General features: G+C 39.0%; 1 protein-coding gene across 2 annotated transcripts in view; it reads left to right on the top strand.

The window, feature by feature from the left end:
- LOC146659467 (mannosyl-oligosaccharide 1,2-alpha-mannosidase IA) overlaps positions 1 to 25,790 on the top strand; it is a 204,139-nt gene extending 178,349 nt beyond the window's left edge. Inside the window, exons 5-12 of one of the 2 annotated variants that reach the window (XM_085423530.1) lie at positions 7,334 to 7,428; positions 11,846 to 11,972; positions 12,126 to 12,219; positions 13,731 to 13,846; positions 17,276 to 17,495; positions 20,560 to 20,732; positions 22,982 to 23,097; positions 24,268 to 25,790. In XM_085423530.1, the coding sequence (XP_085279656.1) occupies positions 7,334 to 7,428; positions 11,846 to 11,972; positions 12,126 to 12,219; positions 13,731 to 13,846; positions 17,276 to 17,495; positions 20,560 to 20,732; positions 22,982 to 23,097; positions 24,268 to 24,409 (1,083 nt within the window). In that variant the 3' untranslated portion in view covers positions 24,410 to 25,790. The remainder of the gene's footprint in view (positions 1 to 7,333; positions 7,429 to 11,845; positions 11,973 to 12,125; positions 12,220 to 13,730; positions 13,847 to 17,275; positions 17,496 to 20,559; positions 20,733 to 22,981; positions 23,098 to 24,267) is intronic. The other variant, XM_085423531.1, reaches the window with a different exon arrangement.
- The last annotated feature ends 1,056 nt before the right edge of the window (positions 25,791 to 26,846 follow it).

Raw genomic sequence — 26,846 nt, 5'->3', positions numbered from 1 at the left:
TGTTTGTGTATTACATCTGTGATTTACTAAGTCTGTGGTGAAAGTGGATTCTGTTTCCACAGCAAAAGCAGCACCATCATTTACTGACTAAACATCGTTTGAGGTGTTGCATGGAGCTCAACTTTAGCTGACGTTAGGCTCAAAAAGTCCTGATTTTGTTATTTGAAGCTTTTCCCAGCTTTGACTCTGTAAACTGTATGTTCAGCATAATTAACCTGTGCACATAAAAACAGATTATAGGGGTATTCATTGTAGGATTTGGAGGCTGACAAGTTGTTTTAGGAGAAATGGGAAAAGAAAGAAAATTATGGTATATTTATACTAAGACTAACAAGTGAAAGATTAGTAAAAGTGAAAGATCTGTTTGGATCCCTGAAGAAGAGACAAATCCCACTGGGGGTTAGACCAGGAAAGGCATCCGGTGTAAAAATGTGCCAAATCAAACATGCAAAGCTACCTGCTTTGGCGATCCCTTATGAATAAAACAGCAGCCAAAAGTGTCCCTTTTTTTTCTATTAACACTGATCTCTTTTCAAATTTACAAAACAAAAGCTGTTTTTGGTTTGACCTCTATAGGTTATGGAAATGTATCAGAATATTTATTAAGTAGATACAAAATTTACTACAGGTAAGCAGAACATGAGCATTAGTTCAAACAAAGAGCACTTTGTTTTAGATATATTACTAATGTGAATACATGAAGTCATTCTGCAATGCTGAAGATGTCACCTTAGTGTAGAAAATTGCCATTGCTCATTTTATGTTATGACAATGTAATATATAGTTAGCAGATGAATTAGAATTGGAAAATAAACACGTTTTGCTGTACAGTGATGTGTTGCCTACAAAGTGATTTCACAAACACGATTTTCTGTTTTGTCCCTGGCTCATCATCATGTGGCTGACGTCATTACAAGGTTTTCATTTCTTGTTAATTGCAAGCCGTTAGAGACGGTTCAGTTTTAAGCATCCTTTGTTGTGTTGCCAGAACTAAAAATTCTGTCCTAATTAGCAAACGGTATTCAAAGATTTTCTTATAACTGGAATGTCATCTAACAAGATGTAAGATCTAACCATACACATAAGTTGCGAGTGGCTGTGTTTAGATTTTAGCTATATTTAGAAGTGAAATAATGACTATAAAAAGAAAGTTAAAAGCTTGTCTTGCATAGTGCACAGACTCTCCTTGGCTGCTACAGCTCGCTAAACCGTAGAGAAAAAGAGAGATGTGTGCCTCACCTGTAATTTGTATAAAAAAGTGAAAAAAGTTTCTTTGAAAAGTTGCTGAATCTTGCAACAAAGTCCCAACCATTAGGTTAACTTGAGGATAATGATCACTGCTGTTAGTGAGAGGGATGGTTTATATTTCCACATGAGAAGTCCCTGCATCACAAAAAACCCATCCAAATAACATTTTTTTTGATACAAAAGTAATCACAACTGCTCCCTGCTGCCTGCAAGTTGCTTTATACATGTATTTTTGACCAGCAGCTCTCCTCTGCAAGTCAGAACAAAGGGAAAAATCTGTGAGAAAACTACTGCAGACTCACACAATGCTGAGCTTTGAGGGATGCGTAGGAGATTAGTCTGAAGATCTGTACTCATAAGCTGCCAGAATATGAATTATAGATCTCTGGTCTAAAGGAAAATGCCTTTATTTTTCTCAGCTAGGCACCAAGTTTCTCAAAACGCTTTGCTCTCAGAAATAGAGGATAGAATCCAAGGAGCCACAAACCAGCCCCCTGGATGAAATTTGCCTTCAAATTGCACATGATGACCCTGCTGCATGCCACCCCTGTGTCATCTTACGCAGGTCAGGTTTTCAGTTAGCTTTGTCTCCTGCATCTCTGTAGTATGAGTAAAGAGGAAATGATGGCAGGTGTAGAAGAGACAAGGCTTTGTTTTCACATCGAAAGACTCCCATTTTCACTTGAGCACCAGTGACACAGAGAGTGAGGGATTCAAGCAGCTGATGATGCTCTTTGCTGGCTGCTAAAACGCCGTCCTAGTCATTTATTGCCACATTATATTTTCACCATGTGCGTCACCTGTCTAATCACCCATGATAATGTGTCCTAAATGACAAGAAGAAAAGGGAAAGTTGCCAAGAAACATTAAGAAGAGTCAAAAAATGCATGAATAAGGGACTTAGCTTACGATTGAAGAATGAGGTTGGTAAAATTCTATTTTTCTCCCTTCTCAGATAAATGGGGATGAAAGCAGTTATCAAACTTTTGCAACACAGGAAAAATATGTCTTATTCTTTAATGCGACAGAGTTCAAATGTTTGCTGTCCATGTTCGATTTGTTAGTGAAGGTGTGATCAGTATATATATATATTCTGTGATCAAACATGCTGCAGCTCTTAGCCCACTCTACTTTTCATAATGCTAAGCTTAGCATAAGTTCAGAGAGGCTACGTTAAGGTTGTCTTAAAACCCTGCTGAATCAGCCAAGCTCAATAATCATCCCCCTCATCAGCTGATGGCTTTGCGTGCAATATTTAAACTGCATTAGCCTGCTCGCGGTTGCATTTGCAAGCAGCTTTGCAACCCACTTACACCCTAGCTTCTCCTCGCTGTAGCTGACGCAGTCATTGTTATGCCGGTCACAGTGCCTGCTTTTTCTGTATAGGATGTTAGTGCTGCTCTTATTACATCCAGCCTTCCACATAGAGCCATCAAACCCATATAAATTACTGAAGATGGAAAAAAAATTGCTGGACTATAATGGTCCTGATTGTGTTTTTAATATATTTTCTAGTATCCAACAGAATTTAAATATTTGTTTGGTTTCAGTTAAGTTTGATGGGAATGTTTATGTGAATCAACATTGTATATTAGCTTTATTACTGTGGTGACTGTAGCATCTACTGTGCCACAATAACTGTAACAGAAAAATATGTTACACAACTACAAGAACAAAGGGGTTTGGGGCAGAGAGTGGCAGGAAACAGAGGTTCAAAATTACTAACACTGAAATCTGGGCATGTGGAAGAGTGCATAGACCTCTTTTTTCCATGTGCCATGTTCCCTGGAGTGAGGACTCAGAAGTTTTTAGTGGTAAACAGAAGTGGCAGACCAAGAAAAGTTTCTCTCCACTGGGCTCTGATGATGTTTGTTTTGAGAGAGATGACTCCATGCTTGATGTGTGTCTTCAGCAGTTAAGAGCTGATAGAAAAGCCATTTGTGTCCAGCCTCCTATCTGCCAACTGACAGAAAATTTCAACTGAGAGAGAAGAAAGTGACCTGTCGGCTGTCACATTCTATCAGCGTTGCTCTTTGCCTTGCTCCACCATCCGTCCATCCTTTTCATCCCTGCAGGGAGTCTTAAATATTAAAAAAAAAAAAAAAACTCTGAGTGTGGCACAAGAGAGCAGTGGCGTGTCGGCAAAGATAGATTTACGAACACGGCCTTTCATTTAGATTGTGTGCTGTGCACTGAGACAATGCCTGCCAAAGGGGTTTTACTATAATTAATCATGTAATTTGTAAACAAGCAAACAATAATAAATGAATGCAATATAATCAACAGCTTCTGTTTCATGTTTGTCTGTTACTTAATGTAGTAAAGGGAGTTCATTTAAATGTGATTGATTGCATGATCTAAAGTATCTTTCTGTTGTGAAGCCTTAATAGACGCAAATGCAAAACGTAAACGAGGACAGAGTTGCATTTGTGTTGGTTTTGGGTGTGTGTGCGTGTGTTTGTGCCTTTGGGCTTCTAGTTTGCTCGCGCAGCACTGGCGGTAGAAAGGGGCGATGAAGAGAGATGAGACCAGGCGGAGGGTCATTACCGCGCTCTCTGATAAAATGGAGAACCAGGGGACTCGAGCGAGTGTGACACACACAGATGTGCACTGACACACGTCAAGGGGGAGGCTGTTCTAGCTAGAATTAACAAGTGACTGTTGTCACCACGGTCCCATAAAATCTTTCAATAGACACACATTCTTAAACTAATACAGTGTCTGAAACCAATAATAATTAAATTTCTTTTTATAAATATCAGCCTTACTGATATAGGAATTTTATGACTCCTATTCGGTGTCTGATCTAAGAGAGATCTCATAGATCTTGTTAAAGTCTGATATTTAAATATATAGGGTGAGATTTTTTTCCATTTCACTTACATAAGAAATAAACAGATTTCCCTAATGTGTGTAATGTGTAGTTATTTATTTACTCAGTTATTCCCTGGCCGACTGTCCTCAGTTAGGCTTGTAGCTGTTTGTGGCGTCCAAAATACATGTTGTTGCAAAGTACCCTCTAGTAGACAAACTATGCAACATCAACACTCAGAATATGGTTGAAGGGTGTTTCTTGCATGTCTTCTTTATATGGGGCGATTGTGGCTCAAGAGTTGGGAGTTCGCCTTGTAATCAGAAGGTTGCCGGTTTGAGCCCCGGCTTGGACAGTCTCGGTCGTTGTGTCCTTGGGCAAGACACTTCACCCGTTGCCTACTGGTGGTGGTCAGAGGGCCCGGTGGCGCCAGTGTCCGGTAGCCTCGCCTCTGTTAGTGCGCCCCAGGGTGGCTGTGGCTACAATGTAGCTTGCCATCACCAGTGTGTGAATGTGTGTGTGAATGGGTGGATGACTGGATGACTGGATGTGTAAAGTGCTTTGGGGTCCTTAGGGACTAGTAAAAGCGCTATACAAATACAGGCCATTTACCATTTATTTCTTTACTTTTATCTCCACTTATCAGACATTCTAAATGCTGATATGGAGATATTGGCAAACAGGTTATATCAACCAGCTTATCGTTCAGGTTCTATTGATGAGTATTGCTAATCTTAAACTTTCTTTTTACATGTATGTAGGATGTATTCCTGTTCTTACTGCTGTCCTTATCAGTATAAAGTTTCTGACATCATAAGTGAAGTTGTTTTTGTGTTAGTCCTTGTATTCAAGGGTGTAAAAAATAATACCATTCATATTCTGTGATGCAGTTTCTTGTGTTTCTGGCTATTCTTGTGATGTACATACTACTAGGATATGTACAGTGTAGTTTAAATGAGTACATTACGTGTATAACCCACTGTGCAAAGTTTACATTTAAGGTATAGATATAATTATGGTTTTATATGGCACTTTTCTTTTCTTACTGATGCTGTCTGCTATGGAGACGCCATTTGGTCCCAAGGACAAGGTGACATTGTGAAACAGGCTCGCCTTTTCTTTTTTAACATCAATGTTTTAGTTTTGAATTTTTTTTTGATGGGGTCGCAACTAATTAGTAGCTTTCATTATTTATTCATTTGCTGAGTAATTAAGTTGTGAAATGACATGCGCTGCGGAAATCCAGATTCATTCATTAGTGTTTTATTGTAAATCACAGTTAAAGGCTCAATAACTAAAATTTTTATGTTAATTTTAAGTTCTTTTTTACATTGTAGTAAAATCTTATTCTTACTTTCATGTTTAATTTTAGTTTTATGGGAGCTTTTTTAATTATGTTATTCCTTCTAAAAGTAAAAACAATATGAGACTCATTAATATTTTTAATGTCCTCAAGTATTAAAATAACCCAGTGATTGTTTTCTGAACCAGATTCAGTCAGTAACAAACAACCATTACCAAACAAATGGCTCTGAGGCTGCTTTAAACTTCTTTTCTTCCCTATATAGTTATGGAGTGAAGAATATACGGGCCAGTTGTAAATATTTAATAGAACTCTGAAATTCTCTTCAAAACAACTGCACACTTCAAACTAGACTCTGCAAAGTTCTCTTCTACAATAATAATCATGCTAAAGACAAGTGGGCTGTAGCTATCTGGCTGCAATTTCTCTTCTCATCTTCGATTTTTCTGCTGAGTCACTGCTCTCCTGCACGAGCTCTTTCTGACTGCGCTTTGTCCTCAGCTACACCGTTTTCTCTCCATATAACACGTCAGTGTCTCCTCAGTCACTTTCTCTTGTCTCCAGCCTCTGAGGTTTTCACTCTCTTTTATGAATCTCACCTCTGCTCAGCTACCTTTTTGTCTTCTAAGACATCTCTCTCTTTGTCGAGATTTCAATGTCTTACTCTTTTATCTTCTTTTCCTTTTTTCCCCCCAAACACTATTCCCTCTTGTTAATGGTGGAGAATGAATGGAGATTTGATGAAAGATAGTCCAGCTCATAAAATGATACTGCCTCGACGTGAGACTGTTGCTAGTGCAGATGTGAAGGGAGTACAGTTTTAAATAGACTTTCGTAGAGCACATAACTAAGAGTTATTTTAATATTACAGTAGTTGTGTTAATGCTTTTACATTATTGGTTTTGTTTTATTTGTTTGTCTTTTGAGGGGGGAGGGTGGTCAGAGGCAACGTGTTTAACTATTTATGAGTAAGAAATAAACAGAAGCTAATTCACACACGCTGGATGTTTTACAGTCATCTAAAAAATAACTCTTAGTACTCCTGTGAAAGTACATCCAGTCTGAGATTATAGAGTTACCTTTAGCAGAAATAACCTGAAGTAGTAATTTAATCTATTACTTTATCAGTTTGTCACATTTATTGGGGGAAATTTGACCCACTCTTCTATACAGTGTTGTTTCATGATAAAGGTTTTTGAGGTTTGTGGGATTCATTTATGCATAGCTAGCTGAGGTCTAGACTTTGGGCCAATGCAGCACCTTGATTCTTTTCTTTTCACCCATTTAAGTGCTTGGGGTCGCTGTGTTGCTGCATAGCCCAGTTTCATCCAAGCTTTAATGGTCAGACAGATGGTGTCATATTCAATTCTTTGGTATACAGAGGTGTTGATGGTCAACTTGATCATGGCTGACTCCAAGAAACAAGGCCACTGTGGCTGTGAAACAAACCCAAATCACCTCCGTCACCGTGCTTGACAGGATGAGGTGTTTGCGTTGGTATGCTGTTTGGTTTTTGCAAAACATGGCGCTGTCCAAACCTGTAAACAGTGTTCCACAAGTTTTATGGTTTGTTTAGATGCAACTTTGCAAATCTAAGCTGTGCTGCTATGTCATGAACTTTACAGAGCTCAGTCAGCATGTTAAATGTTCGAGTCTGAGATGTTGTTCTCTGATGGGGGATGGGTAGTTTCTCTTAGTATTGCACAGTTTGAGCACTCTTGGGAAGATTGTGGTGTCATCATAACACACACGTACATGCTCAGTCAAAGCCTCTGCTTTTATAGAGGTGTTCACACTTGCTGATGATCAGTTAATCAAGTGCATTTGATTAGCAGCGCCTGACTGCTACTTACCATTTTAATCCCTGTGGAAGCAGTAAGGATGTACATAGATGTACTTGCATGACTGTATGCATACTGTATTTTTGTCAGTTAATATTCACCAAGTTGTATTTTGTGTTTTCTCTTCAGTTGTTCAAAAATAAAGCAGTGGAGCTGGGAGAGAAGCTACTGCCTGCCTTCAACACACCAACAGGAATACCCCGAGGAGTCATCAATCTCGGGAGGTGAGTCTCAGCACAAGTCATCGCGTCCAGCTGTCCTTCTTCTCTGATAAAAGACGATTGAAAGCTATCACATTTTTCTGACATTCAGGAGTGAGCAAAACTTTGGCTTTTGTGAAGAAAAAAAAAACAAAGTTCAACATGCAAGTTGTCATTAAGTAAGATAGATGTTGTTTGAATGTGGCGATAACATCAATTAAGGAAAGCGAAAAACATCCCAGTCACACAGGCTCTGTTTACTGACAGTGGATCAGCTGCAGGCTAAGCTTCATAATGCAGATGACATTTAGATAAGAATTAATCTGTGTTCATAACCACTTCAGAAGATCGTCTGAATAATATTTGCACGTTTTTAAATGAACAGTGTTAATTTTTCAATCTGTTCTAAACTATTGCCTTTCTAATCTAGAATCTGTGTTGACATGATCTTCTTAATGCCACAGTCATGCAGCACAACTTTGAGCTATTCTCATTTTCAGAGCAATTTCCAGCGTGGAGTTTTGCTTCTCCGCTTGTTTGGATGTGGGTTTGACCCTTTTTAGGCGGGAGTGGAAATAAAGAGGGGAAAAAAGTGGCTTACAGTTTTATAGTGAGACAGAAATCGGAACTGAAAAGCTTACAATAAAGAAATCTGACAAACTGATGAATGATAACAGCACTGTGTCGGTCGGCTGTGACAGGCAAATTATCATTGCTGGCCTACATTCATGCAACGTGACTATTGTCTTGTCATCACTCGTATGATGTATGAACAACAAAGTGTAAAATGTACATCATGATGTGAATATGGATCAAAATTACGTGACCAAGTTTTAACTTTCAGACTCTTCTTCTCATTAACTAATTGTATTTTCTTATAAGATACTTCCTGGCACCCCTGTCTTCCACCTGCTACCAATTAACCCACCAGCCAAGCTGGACAGCTGCTGGAAGATTTAATTACCTCAGTCTACAGTTAATTCCTTCTACATTACAAACAGTGCCAGTCCTACAGATGGGCAGGAGGAACCATACTACCCATAGTGTATCACACAAAAACAAACCCACGTCACTTTGGAAGTAAACATATGCAGCGTGTGAGAGAACGTGTGCACCCTGGGGAAGTCAGTTCAGGGGAGTTTCCATTAATTGATTTTTTTCCTTGTGATAGATTCTTCGTATGTTTAATGGTATATAGTGCGTGTACTACTGTGTTAGTGTGTGTACATTATATAAAACAGTATGGTAAAACTGATTGACAGGAAGTGCATATGTAGACTTTCTACAAAAAAAACACCACAAGTTTTTACTCTTAATCGCTCAGATTATTTCAGTTTCAGTTGACAGAGAGTTTGAACATGGTCATGATCACTATCATTATAGTAATACGCTCCAGGGAGCCTTCTTTCAGCTTTGTCGAATATTTAGAGGAAGAAAATATGTGAGAAAATAACATATTAGCTAATAAAATTCTTGATTTTGTGTTTGGTTTTTTTTGCTCTCAACCTTATAATTTAGATTATGCAATAACTCACAGATTCCCCTTTTACAAATTAACAATGTCACATTTCCTGTTCTGTAGCCAAAAACCCCTTCAACGTGCTAAAGATGTTCTTAACGGCACTTAAACCCCTTAACAACATTAGATGTAGTGTTTAATTTATGTTTCCTGTTAAAATGACAGCGTAAACAATGCTAAAATGATTGCAGTTAAAATGTAAAAGATCCTACTTTTCCCAAGCACATTATTCCCAACACGTGGTATTGATTTCCATTTCTTAATCTGTTTTTTTTTTCTCTTACACTCGATTATATTTCTGACTGATATGGAATAGATTGTGTTTGTTAAAGAAGGTGAAAGGGTTAACAGATGCGTGCCAGTGATGTTGCTTACCAGAGACTCCAGAGACTACCACCCTATGCCCCTCCCTCTAAAAACGAATGCAACACCTGCTGCCCTGTACCGAGTTTCAATTGATTCCACTTGAAGCGGGAATCAGATATGACTCTAGCCAGAAGTATTAACGATGCAGCCCCTAAACCTTTAATAGGTGCATTTATCAGAGTGCCAGACTCTTTGATTCCTCTCTGCTCTCATTCGCCGGCCACTTCCCACCATTTCTCTCCCCTTTCTTCTCACCTTCTCAACATTTCAACTCAATTCATTATCCGATATCACATATCCTCCAGCAACTCTTAGAGGATATGTAAAGTCATTCTTTTAATGTATTATGGACTAACTAATGATTGACAAGCATCAGTTCACCACACTAAGCTTTGATTTGTTGAGTGATCTTACCCGCACTAACTAATGGGCCAGCACTGCTGACCTTGGTGTGCAGTTTCTAAAACACTTTTCCAGGTTTATATTAAGGCATTGAGTTTGACATTGAGTATAATGAAACTTTAAACAAACATCAATCACAGCAGTCGAACATAAATTAATGTTAGATGATGGAGAGGGCTATTTTTTATAGACTTTTGATTAGTTTATTTTTACCAGACAGAGGGCCAGCCCACATCAGCTGCCAAGTTAATTTTATGTATTTTAAAACTACCACCACCATCGGAAAAAGATTTTTAAAAATGCACCCACTTGGAGTGTGTAACTACTGGGAATAGTTCTCTAAACGTCTGAACGTTATGTGCTGCAGTTTTTATTTCTTAGGTCAGTGTCATAAGCCGTTTACAAAAAGCACAGAAATGTGATGACCTTAGGTTAATAATACAAGATTTAATGGGCAAAGAGAGAGTTTTTTAAACTCATTTGACTAAATTGGAATTACATAACCCGATTTTTATTGTCAGTGAAATTAACATTTGTATTGTTTATTAATTTATTGACTGGTCGACAAAATGTCAAAATACACAGAAAAATGCCTGTCATGGTTATGTGCAGCACTATGTGATACAGGCTGTTTGTATTCACATAAACAGACAAAGACGTAACATCTTTACATCACAGGAACTGGTAAACATTTGGCATTTATGCATAAAAATGAAGAAAAATATGAATTTATAATTTCAATGTTGTCATTATGATATTAGTAGTTTAATAACCACATATAAAATTCAATTAGATCAGTGCACTTTGGATGGAATGCATTGTACAGATTGCAGGAGATGGTCACTGATTTCTATCTGAAATAAAAGGCAAAGCCTCGTGCATTAAGCAGAGACTGAGTACAGAGAGGTCCGACCAGCACTCAGAGTACTTTGTTCAGCTCTGTTCAGCTGCACTGTGATGAGAATATGACGTATACTATAACATCTGAAGAATCTCGTCTGCAAGTGGCCTTGGAAAAAATGAGATTTGCAAGTGTTGAGGCTCTTCCCTGGAGTTTGGTTTAATGCTGCTGCAGTGGCAGTATACCAGAAAGGAAAGCTAGAAAGCTAAAAATGCCTTTTAAACTATACATTGTTGTCCCAAAGTAGTTCTCGTGCTTTAATTTTGTGGAAACAAAACAAGGAAATTGATGTCATGTAAAAAAGTTGTACACAAAGGCAGCACAATGAGTAGATTGTTAGCTTCAAATACGGAGTTGCAGTTGGAAAAATTCCAATTATATCAGACTTTGTTTCACTGAGAGGATATTGATGGGTATCAGAAGGTTATCCTGGTAAGCAATCACAAACAAAATAATGTTGTGCTTTCACTTGAAAACCAGAGCAATCCTGTAAAGAGCGAGCATATAGAAAGTTAAACGCTTTATTAGCTCCTCTTACATCCAAATGAATATGCTTATCTGTTGAGCATGTTTTAGACTGTATGAATAAAACCAAAAAGATTAGGACAGCGATTAAACCCATTACGTTCACAGCATGCCACCAGTGAATGTAATTAATCTGCATTTGCAGTTAGCAGTGTCAGTTTCACAAAGACCCGATCCTAAAACAAAGATCTGAGCATGGTAAATATTTATGTTTTACAGGCTCAACTACATATACCTGATGCTACAAAAAGATAAGGTGATGTGGCTTAAATTAATAAGGCTTTACTAATTTAAAAACAAGCACATACTATATATAACTAAAGAGAAACACAGGCTATGTGTGCAGTGTCAAATTAGCATAATGACTTAGCCACAGCTTTACATAAAATATTCAAACTCTAGCGCAATAGCAGCAGGTAAGCCTCTCAGAATTATAAAAAAAATGTCAGGATCAGCTAAGTATCAACTGAATCAAAAACAGTAAAACTGACAGGTGACAAACATCAGACGGGGTAACTGAACCGGCTTCTTCTTGTCTTCCTTAACACTTCCCAGTGGGCATTGCATATCTAACCACTCACAAACATGGGCACAGACAGATAAACCAAATTTTGTTACGTTTTATTATTATTTACATGGAAAAATAAGTGATATTTACTATGAATCTTTCTTGCTGAACTGTCTATTTTGCGATACTTAGTGGACGTGTTTGAATGTCATCCCTGTTGTAGTGGCACCAGCTGGAGCTGGGGTTGGGCCTCAGCCGGGAGCAGTATCCTGGCTGAGTTTGGGACTCTTCACCTCGAATTTGTGCATCTGACTGAGCTGTCCAGCAATCCAGTATACACGGAGAAGGTTCAGTATATGAATAACCCTTCCTTTGCAATTTACAGCGCTGAACAGAATGTTCTGATTTCCTATTACCACAATTTCTGTGCAAAATGCCTTTCAGCCTTGAGGTGATGGCATAATACAAATTCCCCTTGCCTAATGGCATGTGATTTGCAGGTGATGAACATCAGGAAACTCTTGAACAAGATTGAGAAACCCCATGGCTTGTACCCAAACTTTCTCAGTCCAGTCAGTGGCAACTGGGTCCAGCGTAAGTACTGTACTGTGCATAATACTTAAATATCAGCGCAGATATTTTAGGATGCATACAAGTTTTGTGATGAAGGGTAAAGTCAGAAAAAAATGTTTAAATTGAAATTGGGGTCACAGGTCCACTTGGGAAGGTGATTTTTGTTTCCTGATATTCACTGTATTACAGTAATTATGTGTACCCACTGTGGGTCAGGACTACAGGAGTGTGAGGTTGCTGAATGTGGTTTCACATTTCTTTCCTTTTCCATTTCTCTTTCTTTTCTTTAGCTTTCACATTACTGACAGACCTTGAATCACCTCACATGTCAAAGCTCTTTCAGCAGCTCGCCTGTGTCCTCCACCTATCCACCCTCTTCCTTTCATTTGTAAAACCGGGCTCCTACAGTAGCAAGGGCTATATGACTCCAGTTGCTCTGGGTTATTAAAATGAGAATGAATTCAATTACTTAAGGAAATTGGATCTTTCCGATTTACCTGAAAGAAGCTTGGGGGAAATCAGGTGATCAAACGGTGCCTGAATTGAAAAGGTGGCAATCTGAATCATTACAGAAGCAAACTGTTGTGGGCGAGGATGTAAACGAGGTGAGGAAAACTGTGTATGAATATCAACAGAAAGGGGGGGGGGGGGTGCATTTGGCTTCATAGCTTTCTCTCATTTGTCAGTGTCAAGGACAAACACAGCAGCACTGTGATAACCTTGCAGAGGAGTTAGCAAAGGTGTATGTGCATGCAATGAGTATGAGTGGATTAATGAAGAGTTGCCTTTTATGTGAGATCATATTCATCTTTTGAATTCAAATTATAGCAGACAAGTGGAAAATCAACAGGCGTTTGTTTCAGTTTCCACTGACAAGCTTGAAGTGCGTTACATAACCAGAAAACACAAGAGTACTAACAATTTCTCAACTGCAACTATCACGTTTTAGTTCACGGTAATTGTAAAGTCTTCATCAAAACTTATAGCAGAAATACATTTGAATAACTTTTCATGGTTACATAATCAAATCATTTTAGTTGTACTGGAATCGCCATGAGCTTTGTACTTATTGTGATTAGCAGCAAAGTGTTTATATCTAAAATGAACAAAGAAGCCAATGCAGAAGTGACTGCATTCATTTAGGGGGCAGTTGTGCTGATTGATTCTAGTGCAAACAGACCTAATGCTCACTTGATCTATGATCAAAGGTTTTTGGTGGTTTTATGATCTCAATCACTAATTTCACAACTTATCTCAAACAATAAGGTGTCTACTTTGTAAGCTATGGTGTAAAAGCTTAAAGATTAGAGATTATTGACCACTAAGTCTCCTGTTTAAAGTGTGGTTGTGACTGTTCTCCTGAAACATATAAAATACTTTTGCCATCTTTTCAAGAAATTCTGAATTTGTTTAAAAATTTTCCAGCACCTGCAGAAAATCATGAATAAAAAAATCTGTATCCATGCATATGGGTTTGTGCGTGTGAGAGACTTTGCTGAATAACTCAGTTTACCTGTTATTTTCTCCTGTAGATCATGTTTCCATTGGTGGCCTTGGGGATAGCTTTTATGAGTATCTGATCAAATCATATCTGATGTCAGACAAGACGGACGACGATGCGAAGAAGATGTATTACACTGCACTGGAGGTATGGAAATCTTTATTTTTCGGTGTAAACAAAGGAATCAACTTGCTGAAGCATAGCTCAGTTAGATTAAATGATAATTACAGTAATTAGCATACACTTTTAATAAAGCAAAGCCCACAAACTGCTTTACACCCGTAACAATCAACAGCAGGACAAGCAAGTATGTTGTTTTTACGGACTAGTTGAAGGCTGAGCAAAGGATACAACACTGTAAATTATCTTTATCTGACACAGAATGGACTCAGCTGTAATCAGCCGAATGGAGCATGTTTTCATGTGGTGCAATAGTAAAAGCTGCTCTTCCACTATCAGCAGAAAAATATCCGTATACTTGAATGTGCGTGCTATGATCATGTATAAAATCACTATTATTTCCTCTTTAATGGAGGTAATGTCAGAGTAAACCACACTGCCTGTGGCTACAATTACAATATCATAGAAAATAATTTAAGATTGCCACTGAGAATTCCTCGGTTTTCATCAGAGGGTCAAGCCAGAGGCAGAATTACTAATTACAGACTTTCTTTCTCCCCTGTGACTTGGTATTTAAATGGCAAAGGACCTCCGCGCTTTTAGATTAAGTTATATGCTACATGTTTATACAGAGATCTGAGGTGAAGGCATGGCACAACTCATTATCTTTGGCATCCAAATAAAAGTAGAGTTCTAATTAAAACGGTGCTGAATGAGAGAACATTTTCTAATTATGCTATGCCATGATTACTGCTAACAACAGCTAATTAGTAGGAAAATCATCAGCCGCAACCCTCAAGAAAAATGTTTTTTTTTTTTTCAGAGAACATGGTATTTATAAACTATTTATAACACCCCCTATTTAGCATGAAGTGATTCCCTTGCTGTAAACAAGAATTGCAAGTGGAAACAGCTGTTTTATGAAACAAAGTACTGACAAGAAACACCTGCAAAGAAGCAGAAATGTACAAAAAAGATTCTTGATTCCTTCAGTTAATTAATTTGCAACAAAAGCAATACATTTACTGTGCAGCACTGCAGTAGCCACACTGGACTAATCCCTTATAGGAGGAAAGATTGTCTATATATTCTATTGTAACGCAATTATCATGAATTATCAGTGTCTGATAAAAAATAATCAGTCGTTTTATCTCTTACTGCGGACCGTGTTAACGAGACGGCAGCAGAGTGGGTCTTTGCAGGTCACGGTCTTTGCATGGTCGGCTGTGGCTCCTGTCTTGTTAGCACTGTTATGTTATTACTTCTGGTGGACACCAACTACGTTTGTCGTGCCAAATTAAAAGTATGCATATTTAGTCCACATTCCAGTACCACCCACATACAGCACTGGTGAATAATAATCACTTTAATCTAAACTGCATGTATCACACCACATCTTGAGCAATTCTACTTTAAACAGTCATGAAGAGCTCTTTTAGGGAACCAAGCAGCTATCTTACCAGGTGTTATGTATAAACACTTTTCAGGTTTCAGTGAACAGCCAGTTGAATGATATGCATGCATGGAGTGCAAAGCATCATATTTGAATGTATTTGCTAGCTATCAATCCTTTTGCACTATCTTCTCCTATAACTTTGGCTGCATTAAATCATCTACAGATAAGTAAACATGACTTTGGACTTGCAAAAAATTCTGCTGCTGCAGATTTGATGTCAAAGTAAAAGATATAATCTTTTAATAGTACTTTGTGCGTTTTCATCTGTCAGGTTTTATCGTAGCATCCAGTTCTAGGTTTGTTGGAACAAACGCAGAGACAGACGGTGAGAAACTGGTGAATAACAAATGTTATGCCTCAAATAATACTGAGTGCATAGAGTTTGCAGAGAATCTCTTTACATGCATTTTTTTTAGCTCTCAATCCACTGTGATAATAACATAATAAGTCAACATAAACACACAAGTCTGTCTGATTGCTCTAATTTCTAAATATTGCTGAAGCATCACTGTAGACATTGCTACATAAACATCTAATTATCTGAGCTAGTCATCTGTAGTATGAAAGTCCCCACCTGCATTCTTGCACAGCAGTCTCTGTACTGTCTTCGTAGCCAATATTGGACGATAAAAAATGTCTTCCTCAGACCTTTAAGACTTTTCAGCCTCCTCTTCTAAGATGTCTGTAAGTCCTCTATGCTGTTCTTTGTCTCTTCATGTCTCAGTCCTTCCGACCTAAGGTCTGAGCAGAGGAGGCAAGGAGAAGACACAAGGAGATGCCCTTGCTTCGGAGCAGTAATTTTAAAACAATGTCTATTAAAGATGACAGGTGGCACAGCTGCTTACTGCTGCTTTTTATGACCTCTGTCAGAGGAGCATAAAGTTCATGAAAAATTAGGCATTTACTCTCAGTCGAATTCATAATGTGACACACACAGTGACAAGAATGAAGGTATGTCAGCAGCTTTTATTTATTTAACGCACACAAACAGTTAGGGGTAGAAAAGTTGGTTGCACAGCTGACCATCGTTTAAATATCTAATACAACTCATGAATACAAATGAACACTTATCATTTGTCCTGCTTCAACTTGATTTCTGTATTCCTGTCTGTGTCTGTCAAACTTGTGTCACAAAAATTTAGATTTTGAGGGAAACGCTGCTGCTGCATCAATCATAGAAAACTAAAATAAACGGTTAAAATACTCACCAAATATACTTACCCAAGTGAAGTTTAAGTGCGGTAAAGGCATCGAAGTGTCTTTGTGTCCAGAGCTCCTCCGGTAAGGCTCGTCTCTCCTAGAGATTCATTTATGAAAATCCTCAAAAAAAGCAAAGAATATTTCTGGGTCATGGAGAAATAAAACTAGAGATGTGAGAGAAGACCTTTCTCCTCAGTACCTCTCTGGAACTGTGAGGGGTCTGCTTGTACAGTTTAAATCAGACTAAAAGTAATTGGGTTTTTAAGTACACTATATGGACAAAGTATTGGGTCATACCTTTTAATCTTTTGCCAGAGGTGTATAAAATCAAGCACTTGGCCATGCAGCTTGCCTTTACAACACTTGTAAAAGAATGAGTCGTTCTAAAGAGCTCACTTGTTGCAGAGGTGTCTTCCTATCATAGTACCATGCTTGAATTCAATCAATTTTAAGCCTTGGTGCAGAGAGGAGCACAAGGGCTTAAATGTCGCCAATGCTCTGTTGACTCAATAACTGACTCTAAAGCTCCTCTGACATTAACATCAGCACAAAAACTGTGTGCAGGAAGCTTTGCAGCATAAGTTTGTAAAGCTGAGCAGCTCCTGTGTGTGTAATATGTATGTAGCCCGGTACTTTTGTCCATATCGTATCACTATTAATTGTGAACTCTTATACATAGAAGTAAAATCTCTGGTGAAAGAAACCCGTTTCCCGATGTTGATCACAGCAACAAACAGTATGCGAATGATGGCAGTGGGCACATCAGGTTCAAATATTCCCAACTGCGTATGTCATTGCAGGCAATCGAAGCCAACCTGGTACAGAAGTCGCCTGGTGGTCTCACCTACATGGCTGAGTGGAGAGGAGGAATCCTGGACCACAAGATGGGTCACCTGGCCTGCTTCTCCGGGGGCATGATCGGAATTGGGGCAGATGATGGCGCAGCGGAGAAGAGGCAGCACTACCTGGACCTTGCCGCAGAGATCACACATACATGTCATGAGAGCTATACTCGCTCAGGTAAATGTCAGGGCTGCTGTAGAGCTGGGTTTTTTTTGGAATAGTGTCAAATACAGTAGCACTTGCAGGGTTTATGTTGGGTTTGAAAGGCACAACTGTGGTCGGTGGCTCCAGTGTCTGGCAGCCTCGCCTCTGTCAGTGCGCCCCAGGGTGGCTGTGGCTACATTGTAGCTTGCCATCACCAGTGTGTGAATGTGTGTGTGAATGGGTGGGATGACTGGTTGTGTAAAGCGCTTTGGGGTCCTTAGGGACTAGAAAAGCGCTATACAAATACAGGCCATTTACCATTTTACCATTTACTGCCTATGCAGATCTTGAACATATCTAAAGACAGAGGGTATACTTTTATAATTTCCACAAAGGCAAAGTAGTCTGCTTGCTTTGGAGATGCTTTTGCACAAATGGAAAATTGCAAACTTTTAGCAGCAGTGACCAAGTCACAGTCAGGTAAAATCATATAGGTTTTAAATCTCAGTGAGAACTCAGCTTCTAGAGCTTTCTTCTTTAATAATTCTGTTAGTGACCATTTCCTAGTGAGGCCACTGATTGGCTGTCAAAGAGGGATACCGAGAATTTTCCTATTAAATTAAATGAAACAATGAACCTAAATCCTAACACTTATGCAAAAAGGAGAAATAATTGAGCAGACCCTGTAGCCCTCCCACCCGTCTTGACCTGTCAGGTTGCCGAAGAGAATCTCCTTCTGAGGTGAATGACTGTTTTATCCCAAATCTATTTCTCAATTTGGTGTTCATTCTCCTTACAGCCAAGCCAGAGGAATTCACTGCTGTAGCGCACTATAGCTGTCTTGTTAGGAGAGTTTATGGTAGCATTCAGAGTAACGAAACTGAGTCTAGGGGAGAAATATTGTAAATTAAAAGAGCCTTGGGCGTTTAACCTGACAAAAAAGGAGAAGCATTCTTGGTGGCTTCACCTCAGCGGAGCGACGGCAGGTCTAATAAGGAGCAGCAAAGAATTAAACTTCAGTTATTCTGTAATGTCTCACAGCTGTAGGGCAGCAGCCAGGGAGCCTCGGAGTTTGTTTGATTCTGATAATAACAGCATGTTGAAATGTATCTGGAAGAAAGAAAAACGGAGAGAATAAGAGAGGGAATAGGGATCAAGTTTAGAAGAGTAAACACTGTGATAAAACCTCCAATGGCAAATTTGCTTTGGCTCCAGCCTATGAATGAGAATGTATATGGCTGCACTCTAAAGATGCACCCAGGGGAAAAATGCAATAAAAAAAAAATCATATAAGCAAGCCTGCCCACATGCATTGGGAAGACCCTTGTTTGATTTATGCCTCGGTATACGTCTTGGTCCTGACAATAATCTCCCCTTCTAATTTCAAGCTTCTTTTTTTTATCCTTCCTCTGTTGGGTGGGCTGTAAGGATTCATCTTCAAGTGCTCGTTCGCCAGTAAGCTAATGTGACTCATCACATAACAGGTTCCTCGATACGCTTTGAACGCATTTTGATCTGCAGGCCCGCAAGGCTTCTCTGGCTTTCTCTTCTATAGTCAGCCACCAGGTTTTTCTTCACTCATTACAGGAACTGAATGGTGCTTAGAAGCTCTCGGATTAGCTGTCTACAGGAAAGAGAGAGAAGTGAGATTTGCTCTTGCATGCACATAAAGTGGCTGCCGTTAAGCTGTGTCTTAAATACCGATACCATAAAGACTCCTCCTGCTCCTACTTTTGGATCTCTGCCATCTTCACAGCATCGAGCTGGTGCAGGGAAATGAGGACCTCAAAGGAAGCAGTAGGAGATGAAGAGGTTATTGAGGTCGGAGTGTGTGTGTGGATAGATAGATGGATGTACCACAAGTGCAGTCATAATCACCTTTATGCTTTGAAAGTGTAGTAAGATTGTCACTCAGTGCAGCTGTGATTTAGTGTGAGCAGCTTGACTTCATGTTACTTCTGGTTTCGTTTTGCATCAGAGGTTGCTTTTATTGATTTATTTATTTCTACCTGCACTATTCACGCATCTGCTCAGCCTCATATAGACTTTAGGGAGGTGACAAACATCGTTTATACATCTACATTTAAGGGTTTTTGGGGTTTTATTTTGCTGCTACAGTGCAGCTCAAATCACTTCAGACTTGATTTTGCTCCTTTATGCTTAATTAGAGAAGTAGTGAGTCTGTTTTTCAGTTTTCTTTATTTTTTTAATTGAGTAGCATCCACTGGAGTTCTCCTCACACTGTTGACTTTGAAAGCTTTACCAATGAAAATAGTGATTCAGCAGCATCCATGTAGTTATTAATTCTTCTGCTTCCCTTTTCCCAAGCAGGTGGTGTCATAACACACTGAAGAATTTCTTGTTTGAAGTTGTCTTCGTCTTCCTTTATACAGTGATAGACCTTTAGTGAAGTTTGTGTGGAACATTAAACCATTTATTACTTTGATGTTTTTATGTGTTGCACACTTTAATGAGCCATAATGGCCCAGAATGCTCTGCTCCTACTGTTGCTGCTCTCACAGCAATGTCTTACAACAAGATGGGGGAGTTTTTTGGGACCAATTGAATGCTGCCACTTCCAACACGTCAAAGAACCTGTTTTCTCCAACCATATTCATGTTTTCTAAATGGCAACATGGCCTCTAAAATATGCCAGAATAGCAGAAAAAAAATAGAGCAAAGTAAGCACGTTAGGCAATGTTTCTAAATTTAAGATGTTGCTATGCCAATGCTCCTGTCCTGACCCGAGAAAGAACAGATTCCTTTGTGCTGTTTCTTAAATAGAATTTCTTTGCTATGTAGTCTTGAATTGTGGTTGAGATATAATGAAAGTGAAGATAAAGAAAAGCCTACAGACCATCTGACCAGCTGTGAGGATCTCATTTAATTTTTATCTCAAGCCTTTTTTAAACTGAGAATAAGGACTGAATTCTGTATGAAGGTGATGCACAGCAAAGAAAGAACACTGAATCATTGTTTTCATCGTCTTTTCTGAACAATTTTAGACTATAAAACTAAGCACAGATCTGTTGAAAAACTTTTCATTTGTACTGGCGGAAAATCATCCCACGTCTTGTCTGTGTATTTGTCTCATCAGCTACTAAACTGGGACCTGAAGCGTTCAGATTCGACAGCGGAGCCGAGGCGACGGCAACCAGACTGAGCGACAGATACTACATCTTACGACCAGAAGTAATTGAGAGCTACATGTACATGTGGAGGCTAACCCACGACCCCAAGTACAGAGAGTGGGGCTGGGAGGCTGTTGAGGTGGGATCATCAATTCAGCGTTAATATTTGCCTTATCTGTATGAATACGAGATCACACTGTAAAAGCGATGGTTTTCCATATTGGAGCTGGCTATGTGCCAGACTATTTCCTGCCTCTGAGAAGTTGCCAGGCAACAATAAAAATCATGAATTTATATAGCATAATTTTGCAACCATGGTAACACACATGTGCCTAATCAATCAGAAAGTCTAATGCAGGGAATAAAACAGATGTGTAGGTGGGTTTGTGTGTCATTGTTTAAATCTGTGCAGTTCCCTCCTTACAACTGAGGCAAATGTATCAACGCCGTTACACAAACACCTAAGTGAGCTGTTAACACACAAAAAACAAATGCTTTCAGCTGCTCCCTTAGTCACAAAGGGGTCACAACAGCAGGTAGCTCATCATATTTGATTTGGCAGAGTTTTACATCAGAAACCTTTCCTGATACCGTTCTTCCCATTGTAGCACTCAAATGCCTTCTGTAAAGTTGCAGTTACAAAACATTCCCCTTGGAAAGCTTCTTGAGACCCCAAACATGAAGATAAAGAGAAAGCAATCATCAACAACCAAACTATCAGTATTTCCAGTTTTTGTTTATATTAATTTCATTTTCTGTAATATTTCTCAAAATTACAATATGTCCAAAAAAATGTGTCTATTGAACATTTTTCGATGCATAAACTGCAAATAAACAGCACACTGTTTTGCCCTGGGACCTGTGAACAGTTGTGAGGAAGGGAAACCCCGCTCGGACACTCGTGGGTCCAACATGGCCAGTCAGTCAGTGAAATTTGCCTTACAGTGATGGATAGGACTTATCTGCCTTTAGCCTGTAGCTATAATGTTATGTGGATTGTGAGCAATCATTTTCTCAAAACCTAATGGTGTCATTAGAGGGAGTTTAATCATAATAATAATTCAAAGAACTGAGACAGTTTTACATCTTCAAGTTAAAAACTGATAGAAAATAAACAATGATGGATAAATTAGATCTGCATTTTGTCGGTGGAACCTTAGGAAACAAAGTAAAAATCCCAAAAATGTGCCGCATGCAGAGTGCCCTCTAGTGGACAAATTATGCAACATTGACACTCAGAATGTTGAAGGGTGCTTCTTTTCTTTATCAGCCATTATAAATTCCAAAGGACAAATTGGCAAATAGCTAATATTGAGCAATATTATAGGACTTCTAATAAAAAGATGTGGTTCCAGTGCTGAAGAGGGGGGTTAAAAAATAAATAAAAATGGGTGTATGTTGATGACTGTTGTGATCCCCAGCGCTGTTAGTTAGTCATCATTAATGTTTGAAGCTTTTCAAAGCTGAGGAAATGCAAGTCCAAGAGAGCCTTTAAAAGTCGATATGAAGACATATTTATTCTTTGGTTCCAAACAACTGAACTATAAAGCACACATGAGGCCAGTGCACTACAAAAATAATTTAATGGTTTATTTAAGCGTCAGAAACTGCACAGTGTAATTTTGTCCCCTATATCCTGTCTTATTACTGGCTTGAATTTTCATTTTATAAATTGCACTCGCCTATTATGTCAAGCCCCTTTAACACCCTCAATTACCCCGAACTGCCTTCCTTGATATTGTGTGGCACTATACATTACCTTGTAGATCAAGCAATCCCACTAGCAGGAGGTGAAGGTTGTGCAGGGATCACTATTATTAATGTGGCAATAGACAGGACATTAACTGTAGTAAACTGTAAAGGGCTGCCATGAAAGATTTAGCATTAATTTAGTGCGCACAGAAGTGGAGAGATCAGGCTGACGAGTTTGACGGGCCTTTAATTATCGGGCACAAAGGTTGAAAGCGGCGCACGACGTTTCTCTCCATGAACATCAAGCATTAACACGTCAGGGTCTTTGTTAATTAGCACGTATAAGGCAGCCCTTTGTAGCAGGGGTAATAATGAGCTAATCTGCTTGGCTAGCTCAGCCACTCTCCATTAGCCCTTGTCAGATTTAGCATTGCTTAAGCTTCAATTGTGCAGCTGGCTGAAGACCGTGGCATGCTCAATCGTAGCCTTTCTGTAGGCGCACATGGACACAGTGTTGTTGAGTAAAGGATTTTCTACTCCTGCTCCAACATTTGAGAAGAATAACTGATTGTTTTACTTCTATGCTCTGATTTGTTTGAAGTAGATTTTGTGAAATGCCCCATTGTGAGCTAAACTGGAGATGGTCTTCCTTTTTTCCACAATAAACATGCCATGTTCCTCTCCGCCTCCTGCCAGGCCCTGGAGCAGCACTGCAGAGTGGAGTCTGGCTTCTCTGGGATCCGCGATGTTTACACCACGAGTGTCAGCCATGATAACATGCAGCAGAGCTTCTTCCTCTCAGAGACACTTAAGTAAGCCCCTTTTCCTCTCTATATCCCCACTGGTGAAAGAACCGGCATTTTACAATCTACATGCATAAATTATTGTCAGTTTAAAAGTAATAGAGGATGTTGGGAATTCATCATAACCCATTACCTGTTCCGTCCATGAAGCACACAAATGCTGTGAATGAGACACACTATTTTTTTGCAGGCATAAGAAAGGATGATAAATAGGTGGTGTGCAGTAGGATGAATAAATTTTACCTCCCCTCATTCCTGGGTCATTAAGCAAAGTAAACCATTCGGGATCCAAAGTTGTACTGCAGCTAGCAGATGATAAAGACCTGTTTTCCTCAGGTGCATAAGGAATCATTAAGGTTCTGTCAGACAAAGTGCATTGTCAAAAACTGTTTTAACATAATAATGGCAACATACCGGTGCAGTTAGTATGTTTACAGTGCCTGCAGTAGCTCATCAAGATTCTCATCTACACCAAATAATGTGGGTTATTTAACAACGAGCACGATTGTTTTCTTCTTTTTTTCAGCTCAAATCTTAATGTTAGAAACAGCTATACTGCAAACTTAAAGGCCCTCTGAGAGTTTCAATTCAAACCAGGGTAATGGTGTAATAATTTAGTACTGGAAGATTTTTAACTGCACTTTGTAGTGCACTGTTGACTTTCTTGTACTTGCAATAAGGGTAACAAAGGATCACATAAAAACAGGTTAATCATTTTGGAAACTACAAAGAATAACATGAGAAGACTGATTCCACTCTAATGTCCATGAAGGGAATGTGACGCTAACTCGGAGAGACAAACAAATTTAACAAAATCAGCTCTGAGATTATCAGTGCAGTGCTTTACTGATCTATTAGATCACCACCCAATGTAAGGCTTTTACAAAGCAGTAGAAAAAATAGTAAAGCATGACATTTACTTTGTCTTCCTGAACAAAAAATAAGTTTTAGTGTTGGAACGTTATCAATGATTAATTTTTAATTTCTCAGGGAAGTGCAGTGCACCGACTCAAATGCAGGTATACAAATGTGAACTCATTTTATTTGCCTGATAAATAAAAATATAATTTTTGTTTTTTAAAAATAAGTTATTGCCAACAAGCTGCTGTTTCTTGGAAAACAGACATCTATTTATCCAGTATTGACTGAATTAAATGAGCATTCTTCCTGTGTGTTCAGGTATCTGTACCTTCTCTTCTCTGACGATGACCTTCTCTCCTTGGAGGACTGGGTCTTTAACACAGAAGCCCACCCGCTGCCTATCATCCGCAATAGCTGCCTGCAGGATGATGCAACACAGGAAAAGACGGTCTCCGAATAAGACTGAACACCGACGAACAGTTGGGACAGTTAAAGACATCTGCACACACACAAACATAAATATCGCAAAACCCCAATTCAGTGCAGGTTCCGAGTCTTTTCAGGAGCGTGTTACGGACTCTCGATTCCTTTCCAGTAAAGGATGTTGTCGTTTTACGCTGTGATTGTAAATCCTTTTGCCGGAGTTACTTCCTGCTGGCACTTCTATTTTGTGGACAATCAAGACGAACATGACTTTCATGAAACGAGCACCTTTTTTTCTTTCCTTCTTTCCTCTATGAGGAAACTGGTTTAACTTGCAGACCCAAATGTCTGGGAGAGAGGGGGGATGAAGCGTGGGCCATATTGTCGGAAAGAAAGAAACACACAGAAAACCACTTAAGTTTTGCTCCTTAGTTTTGCTGTTCCGTTAATCTTCAGTAATCAATGATTTCCTGAGATCCTCTCAGTGCTTTTTGTTTTGTTTTCCTTTGTGAGTACACACTCTTTGACCAAAGGTTTCTTTGCATTGCTTTTTTTTCCCTCTTTTAATGTGTTTTTGGTGAGATTTAGTGGAAAGTTAAACATTTACAGTGAGGTTTGAATATTGACTAATGTACAAACATGATATCTGACTCTGAAGTCCACCTCTAAACTGATGTTGATGTCACGTTTCTTACGGAAACAAGTTCGAATGAATTTTCTAAAGTTCAGAGGTGATCAGGAAAGTGGTCGTGTCTTATGCATCCAGGGACCATTTTTTTAAAGAATGATGTTGGGTTGTGTTTCCACAGTGTGCTGTTATTTTATTCAGTTTTTTCCCATCAGGACAGTGCTTTCTCTGTCCTTTCAGATCAAAGTGACAAACGCAGTAATGTCAGTTCTGTGACTGTAAAAGAACCATAAAGGAATAGAGTACATTTGCTCTCCAGCTCCAAATGGGTTTTCCTGTTTCTGTTGTAGTTTCTTCTGCTTCACTCTGCCTTTACATGTGAATCCAAATGGCTGCCAATACCGATGTTAAAGGCAGTTAGGCTGCAGAGACGTCATCTTTCATCACTGCTGTTCCGCACAGTTGTGGAGCGAATGCGCTGTATATAACGGATGATTTGAGTGACCCCATATGAGCTTGTCTTGACGTTTTTCTTTCAACTATTTTGTGTCTTTTTCTTTTTTAAACTTCAGTGATTATTTTTTTTCTGGGTTCTCTTTTTATTTGCTTCCCTCAGGTGTTTCAGTTAAAAAAAAAGGGGGGAAAAAACTAAAAAGTTCTGATTTTAAGTCTAGTTATTGCTGATATTAATTATTGTTATTACTTATTCTTACTGTTTGATTTTAACTTTCATTGTTAAATATTTTCAAATACTGATTAAAAACTGTGCAACTTTGTACATTTAAAACGACCGCGGTTGCCTTGTCGTTATTGCTTTACTGAGTCTAAAACGTTTTGTTTTTGCTCATTTTCGACAGCAGGTAGCAACAACAAGATAAAAGAAGATTGGAGTCATCTGCTGCTTAGATTTGTTTCAGGATTTTCTTGCTGGAAGTTCATTACAGATTTAATTAAATGGGGACGTCTCAGGGTTATGGAACGTTCCAGCAATCACAACCAGAAAATGACTAATGGGCTTTAGCCATTACACCTTTTTCAGCGTGTCAGGCCAACAAAGCAAGATTTAATATCGTCCTCCCCAAATGATTTAACTCTACCTGCTGTCAACTGAATCCTAATTTCGGCATGATGGCTTGAAGTGATTTCACTTTCCCTTTAAATAGAAGACGCATGCGTTATTGACATGATTGACATTCAATGGTATTTTAAAAATGGTGCTTTAAATGTCACCGATCCAGTCACATTAATCTTACTGACACCTTAAATAAGAACCAATGCAAAGGTTTAAACAGTGTAGCATGCAAATGTAATCTCTGTTGCAGCCTGCAGCTACAGTGCAGGACCCTCTTCCTGTAGTAATGCAAAAAAGTAGGGGGCAAAAAATGAAGGGCACAATGTGTACGCGTGAACATGTACTAATCTCTCCCAGGGACTTAAATAGGGGGGGGGATCACTGTCCATTTGAATGCACCTGAGACTGATAGCAAAGGACAAACACTGCACATAATCTCCTCCCCTCTTTTTCTTTCCTCTTTGCTGCTCCCAAAGTCCCCAGCAAGCCAAGCAGGGCAGCTGAGACAGAAGTGTAAGGGCTGCTGTCCTTCTTGGCAAAACCTCCAGTTGATGTGCAATGAAGGAGAAAGAGCCATTGCTATCTCGCTGTCACAGTCGTCCTCCAGCTGTCTCAACCGGCACAATAATTTTATAGGGAATAACTGGCAAGTAACTGATATCTGGGTCCAAGTATTATTCAGCACTTTGACATAACTCTTCTTGCACTCTACCTTCTCACATTTCAGCTATCAAGTGAATAAATTCAGGCTACAAGGGAAAAAACACAATGTCA

The sequence above is a fragment of the Rhamphochromis longiceps genome, linkage group LG11 (genome assembly GCF_057381845.1).
Source record: "Rhamphochromis longiceps isolate RC_006_pf linkage group LG11, R_longiceps_female_GT1.1, whole genome shotgun sequence".
Lineage (NCBI taxonomy): Eukaryota > Metazoa > Chordata > Actinopteri > Cichliformes > Cichlidae > Rhamphochromis > Rhamphochromis longiceps.
This window is presented reverse-complemented; position numbering and strand designations above follow the sequence as displayed.